Source organism: Rhinatrema bivittatum, chromosome 3, assembly GCF_901001135.1.
Source record: "Rhinatrema bivittatum chromosome 3, aRhiBiv1.1, whole genome shotgun sequence".
NCBI lineage: Eukaryota > Metazoa > Chordata > Amphibia > Gymnophiona > Rhinatrematidae > Rhinatrema > Rhinatrema bivittatum.
The window spans coordinates 560,279,932-560,300,893 of NC_042617.1; the positions used below are offsets into that span (position 1 = coordinate 560,279,932).

The 20,962-nt window shown below is 43.8% G+C and overlaps 1 protein-coding gene across 2 annotated transcripts in view; it reads right to left on the reverse strand.

Moving 5' to 3' along the window:
• Nucleotides 1-20,962, reverse strand: part of ARFGEF3 (ARFGEF family member 3) — a 301,053-nt gene that overhangs the window by 141,487 nt on the left and 138,604 nt on the right. For both annotated transcript variants that reach the window (XM_029596476.1, XM_029596474.1), the window contains 4 exons: nt 19,107-19,149; nt 18,474-18,558; nt 9,034-9,138; nt 6,756-7,077 (listed from right to left, as the gene is read on the reverse strand). In XM_029596476.1, coding sequence (XP_029452336.1) covers nt 6,756-7,077; nt 9,034-9,138; nt 18,474-18,558; nt 19,107-19,149 — 555 coding nt within the window. The remainder of the gene's footprint in view (nt 1-6,755; nt 7,078-9,033; nt 9,139-18,473; nt 18,559-19,106; nt 19,150-20,962) is intronic.

The window sequence follows — 20,962 nt, forward strand, 5'->3', positions numbered from 1 at the left end:
TGGAGGCAAAGGCCAGAAAAGTTAAGAAAAGAGAAAAAAAAAGTTAATGTGCTGTTCGCACCTATACTGGCCAAAAAGCAGCATAGATCCTTAGATGACAAAAACAAAGACAAAGAAGAATACTTTGAAGAGCTGCGCCATCAATCTGGAAGTTGACTCATGAATACTTTCGCCTCTTGAGTCGAAGTTATCGGCTTAGGTGCCCCGTTCAGAAAATCTCAGCCTTGCAGGGCATTGCAGGGAGAATTTAATCCCACGCTGATACAGTTGTGTGCAATTTGGGGTAAGCTCTTTGCGTGCTGCCTGTACTTTGCTGGAGAAAGCAGGGAAGAGTAACAGTTTGGCATTGTGAAACAAAAGTTCCTTTTTACTGCAATAGGTCTGCAGAATTTTGGTTTTGTCGGTGTAATTCAGAGTACAATCACTTGGCGAGGGCGCTTCTGGTCCCCCCCCCCCCCCCCGACTCCCAGTCGGTGGGCTCTTTCCACTAACACTGGTCTATCTGCAAGGTCAAGCTGTAACTGCTTGGGGATCCAGTTTTCGCAGAGCCGCGTCAATTCTTCCCCGTGCATTGCTTCGGGGATCCCCACAATGTGCAAGTGGTTTCTGCGGCTATGGTTTTCTAGGACCTCCAAGCTTGTCTTCTAGGGGACTTATGCCGCCTCTCAATCTCCACTGCTCTGGATTCCAGGGCCACTATGTGCCCCCCGTGCTTGATTAGTTTGGCACGCATCCCCCGTTCAAAGCAGATGCACATTCTTCCAATTTGTCTCGAAGCTCATTGACGGAGGATTGGATGCGCTGTAATTTATCTGCAAGGGCAGCAGAAACGACCCGGGTGAGATCTTTAATCACCGCTTCGGAGAGGCCTTCCACAAGTGGGTCCTCCGCCGCCATCTTGTCTTCCCCTCCGATCGGTCTCTCCAGTCCCGTGCACTTAGGGCAACCCACCAGTTCAATCTGATGGGCTCTAAATATTGTGGCACAGCTCAGGTCTTCCCTGCTCCTTAAAAAATTGTTGTAGGCCGTGGTGATCGGTAAGCAGATTATTTAGAGGAATCCCGCTGGCTCCTAGGGAGCGGGAGCTGGAAGCGGGTGTTCAGGCAGGCGGCATGGACACGCTCCCCCCTCCCCACCCTCCGCTGCCTCTCCTGAATTCCTCTAGCTAAAGCAAGAGGTGACACGTTTTTTGAAAAGCAGGAGGTAGTGCAGATTGGGGCTGAAAATTGATCAAGAGAAATGAGGTTGGCTCTTCTTGCAGCAGTGGCAGACATGTATCAGGCTCCACTCTCTCAGGTGGCAGCAGTGGACTAGCTTGGTACCCACTGACAAGCTTCCAAGTACTTCCAGGGATACATATGACCTTGGTCAAGCTAAAGTACATTTGGCTGCCATCTAGGGACTGAAGTTAACATTTACATATTACACTGGATAAATAACAGGAGTATCAGGGCCAGATTTAAGAATATGGCACCCATAGCCAGAGGACTAGACAGGAGGGCTTTTGCCTTTAGAAATCAAAGAACAGCAGGAGGGATCCCAGTTTGTGGACACCTTGAAAGTTTGCCCCAAAGCAAATGCCTGTGTTGCCAATGCCAGAATCCAGACCTGGGTGGTATTACTGAAAAAGTGCCAGGAGAAGCTGAAGACAGAGACCATGCAGATACAGAGAACTATAAAGCAGTGGTGTAACCACAGTGGGCCTGGGTGGAGATGGCCCACCTACTTTGGGTTCAGGCCTACCTAACACCAGAAGAGACCTTTACAATGGCTGTTGCAATCCCATCATCTTGGTGGCTGAAGGAGAGGGACAACCAAAGCAAGACCAATGTGGGAGCCCATCCTTGCAATGCCTGAAGGAGAAGGCTTGCCAAAGCAAGGCCACCATGGGAGCCCATCCTCATAACGGCAAAAAAGAAGGCCTGCCATAGCAAGGAAGCCATGGGAGCCCATCTCCATGGTAGTGAAGAAGGCAGCCCACCAAACTCCCATGGTGGAGAAAGTGAGGACCCGTTACAGCAAGACCGCCATGGGAGCCCATCCCTATGATGATGAAGGAGAGGGCCCCTCGAAGCAAGGCCACTGCAAGAGCTCACGCCCGCGGTGGCGAAGAAGAACTCGCCAGAATAAGGCCACCATGGAAGCCCATCCCCATGACAGAGGAAGAAGGGTTTTGGCGGTGAGGCCTGGTGTGTGCGTGAGACTAGGAGCCTGAGTTGTGTGTGTTTGTGTATAAGAATGGAAGCGAGAGTATGTGGGGGGGGGGGGGGGGGGTGCACATGTAAGAATGGGAGCCTGAGTGTTTTGTGTGTATGAGAGAATGGGAGCTTGCATGTGTGGTAGAACATGTGAGAGTGAGAGCTTGTGTGTGTATGTGAGAGTGACAGATTTATTGTGTAAAGGAGTCTGTGAGAGAAAGCATAAACCTGTGTGTGAGAGGGGAAGGGAAGAGGATAGAAGGAGAGAGAAGAAAAAGAAAGAGAAGAGTGATCCTGGAGAAAGAATGGGGAAAAGACTGACAAGGGAAATTATACAAAAAGAGATGAGGACTAACCAATTTGAAAAATAAAAATATTAGTCAACAAAAGTAAAAAAAAAATTATTTTGAGTTTTTAGCGATTGGACTATGCCATCTTTGGGTATGTGCATTTTTTTATGTGTTTGTATTTTGCTCTTTAATTTCCACTGTTCAGTGTCTGGTTTCTCAGGCTATTTCGGTTTTGTTTGCATGTTTCTATTTCTAAATTGTAGTACTTTATTTCTGTAGTAGGTAAGCGTTGGTCTGTGTTCTGCTCGTGTGACTGAGTGCAGTATTTTCTGCTAGCGGGTAGTTTCCCTGTATGGATTTGTAGCTGTCTGGCTTGTTCCCAGGTAGGTGGTGTATTAATGTTCTAGGGCCTGGTGTACTATTTGCATTGGCTGCTTCTTCATAAGGTTGCTGTTATTTGAGTCCTGAGAGTCGGTGCTGTGATTGTACGATAGGACAAGGTTCTGGGCATCTATTTTTAGTTGTTGTTGCTGCAGGGGTTTGTGTTACTTCACAAAATGATTAGCAGTGGAGGAGGTCTTTTTGATGAGATGACACCAGAATTTGAATATATTTTTTTTCATGTTGGGCTGTAATGTGAACTGTCTTGGTTCTGCTCTGCACCTGTTTTTATTATTGTTATTTTATTGTAGTTATTATGATCTCTGCCTTTCTGGAAAGAGGATTCATGACAGAATACATTATTTGTTTTATGACATGATTGTTTAGATCTGATATTTGTTTTGTGTTCTTTGCTTTTACATAATATTTTTGTGTATTTATAAACTGCAATAAATATAAAGAGATCCAGACTCAAAGGTTTTGCCGTCTAAATGGCTAAACTGGCATATTAAAAGACTTGTGTGCTAAATTCTAGCCAGATAATGAGTTATGCAGCTAGAATTTAGACGTTTAAATCAGTGGCATTTTGGAAGCAGGTGGGAGGTGTTTCGGGTAGGAACGGAATTAGCTGCATACGTTAAATAGCTAATTTCATAGAAAAATGACAGCAGAAGACAACCGTATGGCCCATCCAGACTGCCCATCTGTCCAATTAATTTAGCATTATACCGTATTTTTTGCTCCATAAGACGCATCTAGGATTCAGAGGGGGAAAATTTAAAAAAAAAAATTTTTATGCTAAACCGGCTCTGTCCCCGGGCGTCTGTGCGTCTTATGGAGCAAATTAGGGGAGTGCATAACATTTTTTTTTCCCCATTTTGTTTTCGGGTCTTGGAAGGGCCATTTCGGTCCACTCCCCAGATCAGAAAACTTTTATCTTTCTCTTTCTCTGTGAACCCCCCCAACTCCCCCCCCCCCCATCCCAACCCTTTAAATTAATTAACTGAGGCCAACTGGGGCCAACCATAGCCCCTGTGACATAGTAAGGGCAAAGGGCCATCGGCGCCATTTTGATTACTGGCAGCCGACGGCCCAAGTCCAGGAGATCGCTCCCGGACAGCTCCTGGACCCCCACTGGACCACCAGGGACTTTTGGCAGGTCTTGGGGGGTCAGGAGGGTGGGGGGTTGTAGTAAATTAATTTGGCAGGTCTTGGGGGGGGTTATTAGATTTTTAGGTTTTTTTTTATATTCGCTCCATAAGACGCACAGACATTCTCCCCCCCCCTCTTTTGGGGGGGGGGGGGGGAAGTGCGTCTTATGGAGCGAAAAATACGGTAATTCTCATTACTTCCTTAGAGATCTCCCGTAATTATCCCATATTTTCTTGAATTCAGATACTGTTTTTGCCTCCACCACTTCCACCGGGAGGCTGTCCCACACATCCACCACCCTCTCTGTAAAGAAATATTTCCTAAGATTACTCCTGAGTCTACCCCCTTTCACCCTCATCTCATGACCCCCTCATTCTAGAACTTCCTTTCTATTGAAAAAGGCTCCACTCCTGTGCATGGAAACCTCTGCGATATCTGAATGTCTCTATCATATCTCCCTTATCTTGCCTTTAGGGTGTACATGTTTAGATCTTTACGTCTATCTCCATATGCTTTAGAATGAAGACCACTGACCATTTTAGTAGCCACCCTCTGGACTGATTCCATCCGGTTTATATCCTTTTGAAGGTGTGGTCTCCAGAAGTGTACACAGTATTCCAAGTGAGGTCTCACCAGGCAACAATGGTGTGTGGGGACATTTATAATAAGGGATTCAGCCTCGCTCCCCCAGCCCCCTCTCCACTTCCATCTCCACCCCAAGTCATCAGCAATCTCATTCCCTCTGTCCCCTCTCGCCTCCTACACACCCCACCCTCCAAGCCTTCAGCAGTCTCTCTTCCTATGTCCCCTCTCCCTAACATACAAAAGACCGTTGGAACCCATATGGTATTAAGCCTTTTGTAACATGAACTGGGTGTAGGCTTGACACTCAGAAAGCTATGAACAAATTACAATATAGTAAACCTCTCATACCAAAACAATATTAAGTGCCAGCACTCAGACAGTGCAGCCCTTCCTATTCTCCCTCTCACACATGCACACTCACACTCAGTGGTGCTTTCTCTCTCACACATATGCACACTTACACTCAGTGGGTCCCTGCCCCCTACTAGCTCAAATAAGCACAGTCACACTCAGTGGCTCTCTCTAACTCACACTCACAGGCACTCTCTCACACTCAGTGGCTCTCACACACTCACAGGCACTCTCTCACACACACACACATATATGCACAGGCTCTCCCATTCAGTGGTTTGCTCGCTCTTACACACACTCACTCACTTTCACTCATACAGACTGAGGGCCTCCTGGTCTCTTGTCCACCTCTTTGTCATGCTGCAAGGTCACGGGTTCTTCCTTTGGCCACCGCAGTATGAGCTCTGCACTGGCCTACCAGGACTCATCTTCATCCTTTGCTCACAAAAATGTTGAAAAGAACCGGTCCAAGGACCAGTCCCTGAAGTACACCGCTAGTAACAGCCACCTCCTCATAGAAAACTCCATTTACTACTACCCTCTGACACCTCAGTTTCTAACCCAGTCACTTTGGGTTCCATACCATCGGCACACAATTTATTTATAAGTCTTCTCTGCGGAACCGTGTCAAAGGCCTTGCTGAAATCCAAGTTCAGTACTTCTAGCACTCTCCCTTGATTCAACTCCCTAGTCACCACCGTATTTTATAACCTGCGCGTAGCGGGTATGCATGGGCTATAAAATGCACATATATCCACCCTCCAACATACATGCACGTGTTTGTATGCGCAAATATTTTGCAATGCTAAGAAAGAGCGTACTTTATTTTATAAGCATGCAAGTGTGTATTTTAAGTGTGAAAAAACCCATGTACATATAAAACTGATTTATATGTGTAAATAGGTATATTTTAAAATATGTGCGCATGCTTGAAAGAACCAATTTGCCAATAACTCCGCCAGTTCACCCTCTGTGTCTCCAGTTCACCAAGACCCTCCTAGTACTTCAGTCTGAACTCTCCCCAGTTCACCAGACCTCTCACCCAAAAACAGCTGACAACCAATGAATCTGCGATCAATTGCACTAATTAGCACAAATGTCGCCTAATTTATTTGCGTAGATCTCTTATAAAATAGCGACTTATGAACCTACTTCTTGGCCCTGCCCTGGAATGCCCCTAGATCGTAATTTTGATGTTCACAAAGTAGCATGCGTGCACATATATGCTAATTTTATGCGCGTAACTCCCTTGAAACTTTACTTGTTATAGAGCAGGTTAAAGTTAGGATGGCTCATCAAACTGACTTAAGATCTTTCTGCACCAAGGCAGAAGAGATTTAAAAACCTCTGGCAGCATCTGCTTAGCCGAAGTTCTACCAATTGCAACCTTCTGCACGTGGGAGGCGGTCACACGCGTCAGTCTTCAAGTTGCAATGCCTCCTACCAATAAAGAGCGAGGGGGGTGGGGGGGGAAAGAAAAGGTGAAGACGACAAGAAAGGGCAAGGGAGAGGAGACACCTAAGGCGGCAATTAAACCAATTCTAAAAATATTCCTGCCATGCACCAGGAACGCTCTTATGAGATGTATTAGCATTAGTACTTTCGACACTAACGCGCTAAACGGAGAGAAACATAATAAAAGAGAAGACGGAAAGAGAAGCATAACTTGTATGAAGGAAAAAAAAAAGTGCCCAACTTTGAGCTATTCCACGTCCTACCACCGCTCAAAGCACGCGATGCTGGGCTTTACTGTACATGGATTTCTCCGGCAGCTCAAGGGGGTGACGCAGGCCCTTACCTCTTTCATGATTTTGACAGCTTCCACGCGGTTCTGGGGCGGGGGGTAGAGCAGGATGCGGTGGTAGAGAGACTGCAGCACAGGCTTCATGGATTCCACCGACCCCATCAGCCGTACCAGTTCTGCCGCAATATAGTAGATGGTGCGAGCCACCGGCCCACTGAGGGCCGGGGCCGTGGAGGAGCAGCCAGAGCCTCGGCCACGATCCGAGACGGCGGAGGAGGAGTCGGACTCCGGGCAGACGCTGCCGTGCGCCGACGTGATGGTCTTGTCGTGGATCGGGTTTCCCAGAATTACTATGAGCGCTGGGCACAGTTGTTTCCTACGGATGATAGGAAAAATAAAAGGAATAACCTCCTCAGGACAACCTTCAAATTATTTAGATTTGAAACAGAATAAACAACTTTAGGTCTTTTTATTCCATCAGTTGGAATTTATTATTATTATTATTATTTTTAATTCACCTAGCAGTTTCTTCCTGCTCCTTTGGGATTCCAGGTCCACCAGAATTGATGCCATGGGCTTTCACTGCAACTACCCAGGGATATTTTCTCTGTTTTATATCCTTTCCCAACTTAACTAGCCTCAGTGACAGTCCTCAGCTGGGGGAGCCACACATTGAGGCTCATTCCAGCACCCTCAATCATGAGCCCTAATTCCAGCCACTGGGTGTCACCATTGCACAATGACAGGGACTCCCTCTCCCCAGAGGCTGTGTCCACAGCATTACCAGCCCCGAGTCAGCCAGGAAGCTGAAGGTCTTAATCAGGAATCAAACCCAGGTCCCTATATTTGGCAGTGCACAGTACTGCCACTGAGCTAGTGCAGTTTTGGATTAATGGATAAAGAAAAAAATGGTTCAACCTTTAAACCCATGATGTAGACATAAGAGACAAAAGTAGCAATTAGCACAACACATCCAGAAAAACACTAAAGCAAATTCACTTTAAAATGCAATGATCCTTCCATATAACAAATTAAGAAAAGAACTATTTCTCAAGGGTTGGGTGAAAACTGTCCATTCACTATATTGACATTGGCTTGACTATATTTCAGTGGTGGACTTCTAAAGAATATATGATGGCTTTATATAGAATAGGTGTGATCTTTCCCCACTGTTCACTGCCTGCTTTTTCCACATTAGGGTGCGTCTGGTGGAGCTTTGTGTGGGATTAAGATGTTCTCCTGGAGATGCCTGTTCTACAATAATCTTAATAGAAAATATTTTCCTTAAAACTCTTGGTGACATTCTCCAAATTGAAACTTGCACATTGCTTTTAGAATCCATTATATTCTCCTATAGGAAAACTTCTTTATAACATATACATTTGTTGGCTCCCAACCCAGGGTCGGCTTAATAATTTGTAAACTAGGCAGTTGCCTAGGGAGGCATCTTCTGGGGGACGGCAAAGAGCAGCAAAACAATAATGCTGTTCTGGTAGGGCAGGTTTGCTGTATAGGTTCGGAGTGTCTTTTCAGCAGGATTTTATGCTACTTCAAAAATTAATCAACGAAGGAAGTTTGTGTCACCATTATTGCGTCAACATTTTGTTTGGATGTTGAGTAGTAAGGGGAAACCTCCTAGTTAACCCCAGCCTACCTTTCAGAGATTACCTTAAGCCAATATTTTATGGATTTCTTTTAATTTATACATTTATGTATTTCTTGATTTTACTTGCAGTCTACTCCAGATTATGCACTCATTTGGCACTGTGAAATGATTTCTGAAGTATAATTATATTATAAACATGTGTGTGTGTACATAAAAAGTTTAATATTTAAGTCTCCAATTATTTACTGGATCATTTAGGGATGGATGGTAGTAGGATGATCAAGGTTGTTGAGTTGAATTATCAAAATCTTAGGAATGAGCCTAACAGTTCTGAAAGTTAATAGGGGCTGAGGGAGGGGGATGAGCAGGTCTGAACTGCACTGGACATCTCCCAACCCAATCACTTGCAAATGAGAGGCCACTGTAATTAGACCCCGTTCTATAGGGATCACTTTCAGTGAATGATAGTACAATGAGTTTACTACTTAAAAGAAAACCAATAAAGTCATTAGGTAGAGCTGATACTTTGTAAAACTAATGAACATGAAGATGAAAGCTGGTTTTCATTCAATAAATTCTTCTTTCAGCAGGCTAGCACGATACCACCTGCCCCCAAATCTCTCTCTCCTTTATTGCTAGAGTAATTAGCAGACAGCTTATACTTTTTTGTTTACCAGAGGGTCCATAAATGAAGCCCCGTTTAAACTTAGTGACCTAAGTGCTTACCAGATGAGATCTGTGAAGCCTTTGTGCTGGTGCATGCTGGGAGACGAGCTGGTGATCATGGAAAGAATACACTCCAGGTACAGGAGCTGCAACTGCTGGTTCTCACTGGCAAACGCACCCCAACCAAAAAAATAAAGACATGAATATTTTTTTTTAGATTGTTAGAATTAGGGGAAAACAAACACGTTGTGGGTGATACCTTATTACTGGACTAATTCAATACATCTATGACTAGCTTTGGAGAGGGATGCTCCCTTCATCAGGTCCGTGTAGAGACACTGCAGTTACACTGGTTTCATATAGAACAGAGTCAGCAAGGCACAGGACTGCCTGCATATGCCAGGACTGAGGAGGGGAGGCAGTGCAATTTTATAGTTCTCAAGGGGCCAATGGAGTCAATTTTCAAGAGTTTTAGGTATCTAACCTATGGGAGCCAGGCACCTAAATTGGTCCTTTTACATAGCAAATGAAGGCAAGCAAAGGCTAAAAAAGTCCATCCAGTTTTCCCAGTTAGGATTCATCAAACAGTTTGCTGTTGCAAACATCAGTCCCCTAACAATGATTCCAGCAGTTTTGCTTTGTGGTTTTTATTTGCATAAGGGCTTCCATGTTTTCTACCCATCACACAGTGGCCACATCAGCAATTCTCTTCCCTTAATCTTATGGCAGTGAATTGTCCTACTCTAATCCGATACCTAGATTTTCTGTCTGAAATTTGAATTTGGGAACTACCCTTTGGTCAGTGCTAGGCAAATGGAACAGGTAATTCTCCAAGGACAGCAGAATGTCAGGACCCCACGAGTAGACGACATTATCAGATGGAGCTCCCTACAGAACTTTTACTTCAAAGTTTCCAGACTAATGGGTAAAACCAGGAATGTCCTTCGCATGAGCATGCTTTAAAATCCGCTTACCTGCACACGTTAAAGCCAACAAAGTCCTAAGGAAGAAACATGAATTACATTTGCTCAAGCAATCACTTAAAATTATGAATGCCCATACACGTGGTAGGCATATTTTAAACCATATGCGTGGGCTACAAACCCCACTGCTGCTCCTTGTGATCTTAGGCAAGTCACTTTTCCCTCTGTTGCCTCAGGTAGAAACTTCCGAATGAATTTTAAAAGCCCGGCACACGTATCAATTAGGGGACACGTGAATATATTGGGCCGGTGTGCTTCGAGTGGATTTTAAAAGCCGCCCGGATATGCGTGCATCTCCCGCTATGAACACAACATTTTTTTTTTCCAAAGATGGGGATGGACATGGGCATTCCTAGATTTCACATAAAAATTAGCGCAAAAATACAAGCAGGCACTGCAGTCCCCTGCCGCGTAACTTTACTTCTGCTATGGATGGCGTATAAGTCACAAAACAATAAAAAAATTAACAGATCAGGGGGAATTAAAGGTCGAGGCTAACAGGGGGGTTTGGAAATCCTATCCCTTACCCAGGAAAAGTGGTGATGGCATCAGCGTGAGTCTATTAAAATCTCCCCAACTTATGCGGTAGAAGTGGCATTTGAGCGCATAGGAACGTGCCCACTTAAAATTGCGTGCACATGTGCGCTCAGTCAGCCTATTTTATAACATGCATGCATATATGCACGCATGTTATAAAACCAACTACACCTTGGTTATCCATTCTATTGTTTTACATATGTAATTTAATAACCTATCCTTTCTCTTCCTTCTCATCCAAGTTCTTATCACCCTGTTATATGTAACTGCCTTTTCAGCACCTTTGTTATAGTTATGTTTTCTATGCACCCCTGTTTTATGTGAACCAGCATGATGTGACTGCTGTCTCGAATGCCGGTATATAAAAATTTGAAATAAATAAATAAAAATAAATATGCGCCTATGTTAGAAAACAGCTGCGTCCCTGGGCACGAGCCGGCAAACACACATCATAGATTGTAAGCCCTCTAGGGATACGGAAATACCTATGTAAGCCGCTTTGAAATGACAAAAAAGCAAAAAAAAAAAAATAAATTATTTAAAATTCCAGCGTATATACGCTTGTATGCCTATATGGACTCATTTTAAAGTTACCGTCCCTGATTTAGAAAACACCTAGAGATCCATATTTAGTCACTGACCAAGTTGCAGAGTTGGCCAGATAAACTTATCCAGCTAACTTTGGAGGCAAATTCACTAGGTGGATGGCTATCTTAACGATAAACGTATCCACCTATCTGGCTAAATTTAGAACAGCTCTACAGCAGGACCAGTTAGCCTGAATGCCCCAAGTTATCTAGCTAGATTTTAGCTACATAATGAGATATCGGGCTGGTTTAGCTAGATAAGTGGAGGAAATATTCAAAATTCAGCATATAACCAAATAACCTGTGAGTTATCCAGCTAAAAGCCTCTGAAATGGACCTCCTAATAAATAAAACAAATTTATAACCCTTAAACAGAGATATATACTCATGTTAATCAGTTTTTAAAACTTCACTAACTCAACAAAATTAAGATGAAGACACAAGTGATGCAGCGAGATGGGGGACATCCAGTCTTTTGCACCAAGTGCTATGTGTATTATTTCCTGCTAAACATGAGCTTTTGCTTCATTTGTTTCGGAATACTTGCATTCTGGATAGTATGCGTGTACTTTTAATGGCTTGACTTAAGCACAGATTATCCATTTTTTTACGCATGTACTATAAAGTCCCGGGGGTTACGCAAGTAACTCCGAAACAAATGAAACAAATGAAACAAATGCACATCCCTATTACTTGCCTGTTGATGAACAGTTGTATGTAGGGCACCCTGTGCCAAGAGCTCCTGGCTCTTGGAGAACAGGTCCAATCTCTGGAGACCAGAGTGGCAGACCTGGAGGAACTGAAGCAGAGAGATATATAGAGAAGACCTTCAGGGTCATAGTATCGTGGTCCCAAATCTAGGCAAGCAGTCCCTGTGATTTTTGAAGAAGCAAGGCCTGTCAATTCCATTTGACCAGAGAAATCTCCAAATCCACCATTCTAACCCCATGAGTATTTTGAATCTGAGCCCAACTGCTAGGCTGGGTGAGTATCCAGATCTTGTCCGGCTACAGACAAGGCCTCAGAGAAGGGAGCACGTCCGGCTACAGACAACGCCTCAGAGAAGGGAGCACATGACTATTGGGACCTAGACCGTGATGAACTCCTTCATCTCATGGAAGTTTGCTTTCCCAATGGGCTGGAGATCACCACTGATGTGGCAAACATCAATATTGATTTTCCTACAGGAACCAAAATCAGTACCGACCAGTGCCTGAAAAAATTGGGGGCTTTACAGCCTATAGAATTAGCTGGACATCGGACTGTTTCGACACTGATACACTCGATGGTAGTGCACCAATGCTTCACATTGCTTTGACTAAGGCCTACTGGATCTTCCTGACCATCTGTTCCTCAAAGATTGCTGATATTAATGGCAGACACATGGATCCCTGGAGACTGTTGCGATTCCTGGGAATGAATCGAGGATGTGTTCTACTGGTCACAGGAAGGCTTTAGGTTTTTCATGGCTTCAGCCAGAATATCCCCACTTTTGCTATCATACATCGACAGAGCCTGATGCTGATAGTTCTTGGCCTTTGCTCAATGCTGGAACCGAAGAGGCTGCCTTCTTCAGGTGGGAGGAAGACATCTTCCCAGTGCTCAGTGTTGAGAGGATTCAATGCCCTCTCAATGCTATTGCATCATCAGTGTCCAATGTAGCTCCTGGAAATCTGTGTCGATTATGCAGATGCCAATACTGATGGGCTAGACTTACAATTTCTGAAGTGCTTTTCTATAAAGGTCAAACCAGTTCCTACAACCCCTACGGATCATAGTCATGCACTCCTGGATGTAATGGCTGATTCCAAGCATGAACACATTTATCATGGGAATCCGTGACAGACATAACCCTATCACAGAAAAGGCACCCCTGGAAGCCACTAGTAGTTTTCCCCATTCAGGAAACCAAACAAAAAAATAGCACAGTGAAATCAAATGACTTGACCAATCTGTGGTCGATGTAACCTCTGCTCACTGATGCCGGTGCACGACACCAATGCTGAAAAAGATCAGAATCTTACAAAACAGACCTAAAATCCCTCCTACTAAACTAAAAGGGTAAGAAACAAGACACTGGAACCCCACAACAAACAGTTCCTGCCAGGAAGGATACTAAAGGATCCAGGGACAACAAGAGAGCAAGAATCCGCAACAGTGAGCTGCACAGAAACGAAGAGACTGAAGGGGCAATATTTATTTATTTATTTATTTAAATACTTTTTTATACCGAAGATCATGTACAAGTACATATCGCATATGGCATGCTGCACCAGCTCAGAGGGGCAGTTTTAGAAACTTTGAAGAAAAGATTCTGTGCCAGGCTCAGTCTGATGATATCACCCATTTGTGAGGACTGATATCCTGCTTGTCCTTGGATGGAAACTTAAAAATATCAATGGATCTAAGGGAATCAGGTTTTCAGGGAATATGCAAAAAATCAAAGCTGCCAGATGGCACCTACTCATTAGAGTCAAGAAACCTGCCCTGTTTTGTTTTTTAAATCTGCATATGCACTGTAGTCTTGATTTCCCAGTGAACAGTTTCTGCAGTCTGATAAGATGGGAGTTAAAACACTACGTGGGGCTAGGCTGTGTCTAAAGTCACAAGACCATCCCCTTCCTATGCTTTCATGGCACGGCGTTAGCCAATATGTACATATGAGAGATATACTAATATACTTTGCCTCTATGAGCAAAAAGCAAATTCCATGGCCAGTAGTTCTGGGCAAATTGTGCACTTTTCATGTGGAAGATCCTTGGTTTGATCCCCAAGTCAGGTCTTCCACACTCTGGGTCAAGGTGGGGGCTGGGGATGTCACAGAGAATCCACAGTCCCTGGAGGAGTCACGGTCATCATTAACTGGGGGGGCGGGATGTGGGGACCATAATCCAGGATTCTGGAAGGAGCACTGGTGCATGACTCTCGGCCTCAGGCCCACTGCTGCAACCACCAGACTAGAGGAACAGTGAGAGGGTGAATCTATTAGAAAAGGGGAAAATTCCTCAGGTAGTTCGCACATGAAGACTCATGGTACCAAGATCCCAACAACTGTCATTGAGCTGGTAGAAAAAAAAAAGGAGAAAGGAGGAACGACTCCTTTTACCCCACCATCCCCCCCAAAAGCCCCAAGAAGTAAGTTCCAATATCACAGAAACTGGGACCGATATATTCAGCTAGGCATTATCATCAGAAAATGTAGCCAGTATGGGGCCTAAAACGTCCCTTTTCTTGATGCAGGTTTAGTAATGCTATTTATCCTATCTGCATTATACCATCTGCTACTACATTTACAGTAATTAGAATCCTTCATTACATTTACTCGCTATAGGACCCCCACGGAGGATCAGCTGCAGAGCTCCTGATCAGCGGCTCTCTCTGCTGGCTTTTTTACTTTAATATACCAACAACTGTGGTTCACCACGCACCTTTTCCATCCCCTTCTGTCTCCTACGCTGCTGACCCTGCAGTGCCTCCTGGAAAAACAATTAATCTAAAAGTGATACAAAAATGGCAGGATCCAAGTGCCTGCTGCTTTACTGTTGCAGAGGATTAGCCACAAGCTTTGCCATTTTTTGTTTTTTTTTTAAGATATCAAATAAACATACAAAGTACTGCTTGACAGAGCCCTCTCCAAAGAATGAACTGCGGAACGGTTTTGAGTGGTTTGAAAAATAATGCTAAAGTTTATATATATATATATATATATTTTTTTTTTTTTTTTATTATGAATGTGAGTTTGTACTTCACTTTTAATGTTATGACTGATTATGTGAAATATAAATTTAATAAATAAATAACAAGGATGTCAAAATCGCATCTGATAGAGATGGATAAAAACAACCCATGGCAACAACACTCCAAGTCCGAGAGTCACCATACCGAGCTAAAAAAAAAAAGTAATAAAAAATTACATACTTTTATTGTAACCAACTATGAGAAAAAAGAAAGTTGTTGAATGCACCAATGAAAAACCAGATGCACTGAAGTGTAGGGATAATAAATGTCAGAAATATGCAAAGAAAACTAAATTATGTAAAGCAGCAAATATAACCACTAGCCCCTGCAGCACTGATCTGGGACAAGGAATCTTAGATATTTCCAAAATGTCGTGAGGCAGTTAGATGCCTAAAATCAAACTCAAATGCCTAATCAAAGTTTAGAAAACATTCTCACATTCCCCACCTGTGTTCTTCTCTGCGCTGAAAGCCACACAAGGTATGTACAATTTGTGCCCCTCTGACTTTCAATATGTCTGCTTCATGCCATTTTTTTTCTCCCGTCTGAACTACCCTCATAGCCTTCCTATTTGTACGTCGGGATCACTGCAAAATGTGATCCCGGCCACTTTCAGCATTGCTCTGATAATAATGCTGGAAGCCCCTCTTACAGTGGTATAGAAAGTTGCCTAACATGTGTGCCTCCCCAGAGGCTCTCTCTCTCCTCCCCTCTCCCTGCATGAAATGGGAACTGTGATAAATATTCGGGAATAATACACAGCATAAAGCCCTGAAAAAAAGGTGTGGCTATTCCCAGTGATAAATCATGCGATAGCGAGCATTACGCTATCACATGCAACGTTAAACACCCCTCATTTTCATAAACTCCACCCAAACTCCTCCCTTCTGACTACATTTTTAGAATTTGCATATGCATCTCGCAATGCGTTTTAAGGCCCTAACTGGTGAAGAGATTAGAGGTGTTAACCCTATATAGAGCCTGGTATCAGTGAACAATCTTTGAGAGAAATGATCTGTTTCATGCATGGTGATCTGCCGTTCTCTCCATAAGATATATATTTTTTTATATTTGTTTTCAACAAAAGGAGTTTTCACCTCAAGCAGCTGGCTCTAAGTGTTTATTTTAGTCCCCACCAATCTAAAAATTGTCCCCCTATTTCTCTGGGTAAAAATATGCAAATGCCTCACTGACGAATGCACTTTTCCCTGATGGGAAAGAGGTGGGGGGGTTAGGTTATGGGAGTCAAAATAGATATAGTTTTGCATTTTCAAACTATGCACATTAACGTGAATTTAAAAGCCCGATGCGCCCATCAATCAGGGGATGTGCGAGTAAGTCGGGCTTGCGCGCACCGAGCGCATTTTAGAATCCAAGATACACATGGAAATGCCGCCGCGCCCTCATCTCCAAAGTTTTCAAAAAAGGGGCGGAAACTCGAGATGTGTCCGTAAATATTTATGTGACACCCCCCCCCCCCCCCCGCTGCGTAACTTTACTTCTGCTATAGATGCTGTGTACGTTAAAATTTAAAGAAAACTAGGCAGATCTGCGATGTTTTAAGGGCCAGGGCTAACTGGGGGGAGTGAAGGCTATCAAACGGGGGAGGGGGGAGGGGGAGGGGGTTGGAGGACCTCTCTCTCTTAACTGGGCGAACTGAAGATGAACTGGCAAAGCTGGAAATGATGTCAGTGCGCACCCCTTTTAAAATCCCCCTGATTTATGCAGCAGAAGTGGGATTTGCGTGCTCACGGCACACTTAAAATTTGGTTCCCACGTGCACGCAGCGAGTCTATTTTACAACATGCGCGCGTGCGTATGTTAACGAAATAACCACGTATTTGGGCATGGGCCGACGTATGAGCACAGGCTTGAAAACTTCCATCTGTTTTTCCAGAGAACAATATTTGTGCAAAAGCAGAATGTGAATCGCTGCAGGTAGCTTTCTCCTTAGGCAATTTTTAAAGGGGATGTACATTCATTCTTTCCATTTGAGAACTGGTGCAAAGACCGCAAGGAAACGTAACCCGTGGACCTTTGCAACAATGCAAGCAAATCGCTTGTCGAAGCCATTTCCACTTAGACGGTCATCCCCTGACTATTTACGGTATATAAAAAAAACTTTTAAAGGTGCTTCAGCCACAGAAACGGGTTTTTAGAAAAATCGCCCAACCCATTTGTGCATAAAAGTGCATGAACAGGGCTTCTACGCGAGCACATTCACCCGCAGCTGGGGAAGGTGGTCCCAGAGGCAGGGTTTGGACTTACCTGCAAGACTTTAGAGTTTTCAAAAGCATGCATGTCGTTTTTCTCAGAAAATCTACGCACGTGACCGTGTGTTTTCCTGGAATATTTTCCAAAAGGGAAAGTATCTGCTTATTTTCACTTTGAAAATTAGCGTGAACTCTACAGGTAAAAACTATGGGGTAGATTTTCAAAGGGTTGCGCGTGTAAGATACGTGCGCAACCCCTGAAAACCTACCCCTGCCTCCCCCTGAGCGCGCCGAGCCTATCTTGCATAGGCTCGGCGGCGCGCGTAAGCCCAGTCCCGGGGCTTGAAAAAAATGGGCGTTCCGGGGGCGGGGCTGAGGCCTTCGGAACAGCCACCGGGCCATGGGATGGAGAGCCGGTGCGCGCAAGTTATGCCTGCCCAGAGGCAGGCATAACTTCTTCAAAAAAGGTCAGGGGGTGGTTTTAGTTAGGGCTGGGGGGGGGCGGAAGGAAAGTTCCCTCCAAGGCCGCTCCGATTTCGGAGTGGCTTTGGAGGGAACGGAGGCAGGCTGCTCGGCGCGCGCAGGTTGCACAATTGTGCAGCCCCCTGCGCACGCCGACCCTGGATTTTATAACATGCGCGCAGCAGCGCACGCATGTTATAAAATCAGGCGTAGATTTGTTCACGCCAGGTTGCGCGAACAAATCTACGCCCGCGCGCATGTTATAAAATCTGGCCCTATTTGCAGACTTTGCATCAATGCAGGCATTTTTAAAATTACCTCTTAAATGTCTAACATTATGAAATTTAACTTTATTTTTGGTCGTCTAAAATACAGCGCATCTACAATCGGAGGTAGGAAAATTCCAAGTCCCAAAACTGGATGTCCAATATTCTTTGGAAATGTGCATCCTTTTTTATGCATCTAACATTAGACATGCAGCATTGGGCTTAGCCGCACAATGACCTACCTTTAAACCTCATCCATAAACAACACTAAGGAGGTGAGCCAGCAAGCCTAAAGCAAATACAAAAGACTGAAGGGCAGCAGCATCCCTCATTGAATTAAAGAACATTATCTTGCAGATGCTCAGTAAATGAACGTGTGCGTCATTTCTCCTCAGCGTCTTTAAAGAAAATGACTCTATAGAGAAGACAGTGAGGTGATGGGGGTCTGCATTGCACATGAGGAGGAAACTAGTTTGGAAAATTGGAACAGGATCTGACTTGCACGCAGACTGTTAGAGAACTATTTGGTCTTTCCAGTTCATAACCTTGGCAAAAGAAACATTTTCTCTCTTTCTTTCAGAAAAAATTGTCGTCTGCCTGTCTCCTACGTTCATGGCGGAGAGCAAAATGAAACACACCGGCCATGATGAGGGCCAGCACAGGAATTCTAAGCAACGTGAATTAGTTACAATCCCCACTTCATCTTATACATACTTTATCACAGCCTGAAGCTTCTCGCACAGGACGGTGAGGACAGAGACAATATCATCACAGAGGGACTCCACAGAGGTGCCTGGTCCTGTCCCAAAAATAAGTGAAAGGGCAGTCAGTACTTGCCATGTTCCAGGTTCTTATAAAAGTTTTACAACGTCAAGGGTTAATAAAGTTCAGTAGCTTAACAACCTGGCCATTATCATTTACATATATGCATGGAAAGTGCTACTTTTCCCAGCACTGACATACACACACTCACTCAAAAACCGTCAGATGTGTCACATCTGGCGACTGCACAGACATCTTTATTCACAGCATTACCATTCCTCTGGTTCTTTCCACAGTTAAACATGTGGTCTCATTCCAGACCATTTGGAATCCAAGTGCTACACAATGTGAGGCATGAAGAGCAGCCAAAATACCAAGATAGGGCCATGTGAAATTATAGGCAGCAGCTGAAGCCATTAGTGTGCAGCAGAGAGAGGGCAATTCATGTTCACAGACAGCACAGTGGAATTTTAATTCCTTTGTAAATGCAGCTCTAGAAACTACTTCTAGGCCTGTGCTAGATATCCTAAAACTAACACAGTCTCAAAAGGACCATCATAAGATAGAAAAGCTGGTTTCAGGTACCTTTGCTCGTAAACTCCTGCAGGGCTTCTAGGCTTTCGACATTCTAGTTGGAAAGGATAAGCACATTTATAACAACTGTGAAAAATACCAGGCAGGCTTAAGGGAAGATTGTGAATACAAAATCTTCTATCGAAACACTGAGAAATGAGGCCCAAGTGCCCCACAAGTCACTGCTCACTTAATGGATTGCATTTTATTCTTCGGGAAAATTCACTCGGCGCACTGCACTTCTAACGTAATGCCATATACAGCCGGTTTAAATTAGTAAAAAAAACCAAAACTAAATCTGAAGGAAAGCAAGAAGACGGGAGCAACTCATACAATCTAAGGAGATTCCTTTAACACAGAACAGGATGGCAGACAAAGATCCTAGGGCCCATCTACTCTGCCTGGTGTCGTTCCTGTTACAGTGCCAAAGACCCACCCATTGATCTCTTGCTTTTTCCCTTCACCTCTTTGAAATCGGGGATCCTATGTGCTTATCTCGTGCATTCTTGAATTGTGTTACTATTTTTGCCTTCACCGTCTCCACTAGGAGGCCGTTCCATGCATCCATTATTTTCCATAAATAAATATTTTTTTAAATGTTACGCCCAAGTCTTCCCCCTTTAAGCCTTGGATTATGACCTCTTGTTCTAGCATTTCCTAAACTTCCGCTGAAAAATGTTGCTTCTTTGGCATTATTTATTCTTTTCCGTTATCTGAATGTCTACCATATTCCCCCCCCCCCCGTCTCTCCATTCCCCTCCAATATACATATTCAGGTCCGTATGTTTCATCTTAAAAGGCTTTTGGTGCAGGCCCTGAACCATTCTGTTCGTCTTTTTGAAACGCCTCAGCCTTTCTGAGGCATGCCCTACAAAACTGGATACAATGCGTTACGTGACATCTCCCCAACATCCTGTACTGATGCATGATCATCTTCTTTGTGCTGCTTATGAATGCTAGCATCCCTCTGGCTAACATCTGGTCTGGTAAAACAGTTCCTTTTGTTTTCAGGATAACAAGAGATAGGTAAGCTATTATGTCTAAGGTTTTAAATGCCTATATCTTATACATATTTTACCTTGTATACTTTGTGTTTTGTTTTATACGTGATTGTTACTTGGATTAACTTGTTCTCCACTTTGATCATTTATGTCAGAACCAAGATTATAAAAACCCACAAATAAAGTTAGTTTCTCACCTTCCGACAAAATGGTGTTTCCACTTTTTATTCCAGTTTAAAATTAGAGAATAGAGCTCATGATGTCTGTCTGAAATATGCATCTGACTACAGTAGTTGTAGATTTTCCTTACCTGTTTATGTTACACAGTCATTCTGCTAGATCTACCAAGAAATACTTATCAACTACGTTCCCTCTACCTTTTCTAAAACTTGTAGACTTGAGAAATGCTAAAAATATCTTCAGTTCTGAAGCCTGTCTTTATTCAGTTGTCATAACTCATTACATACAAAAAGGTAAAAACAGGAAGCTAAGAAGGACTGTATGGAATTCTGCAACTGGCAGGCTTCTTCAGCAGACTTAGCTAAACAACCAATATCAATTTCTACATAACCCCTACTCAGATATATCCAATTAAAAATGATCACTAATGTGCAACAGGCAACAGATGCTCACCCAGCCTAGACTCATCATTAGGTCCTACCCATGGGATGGAATGAAGAGCTCGATTTAAAATCAGTTAGGTAATCTTTCAGAGTAATTGAATTATTTATGCAACCATTTGCTCAGGGGGTCAATTCCTGATGGTCGGAGGGTTCTTTAAAGTGTGGTTGAGCAGATGGTGTATTGGACGGCCTGCGAAAGCACTCAAACACAAGTGTGATCAAGTCCTTTCTATGACAGCACTAT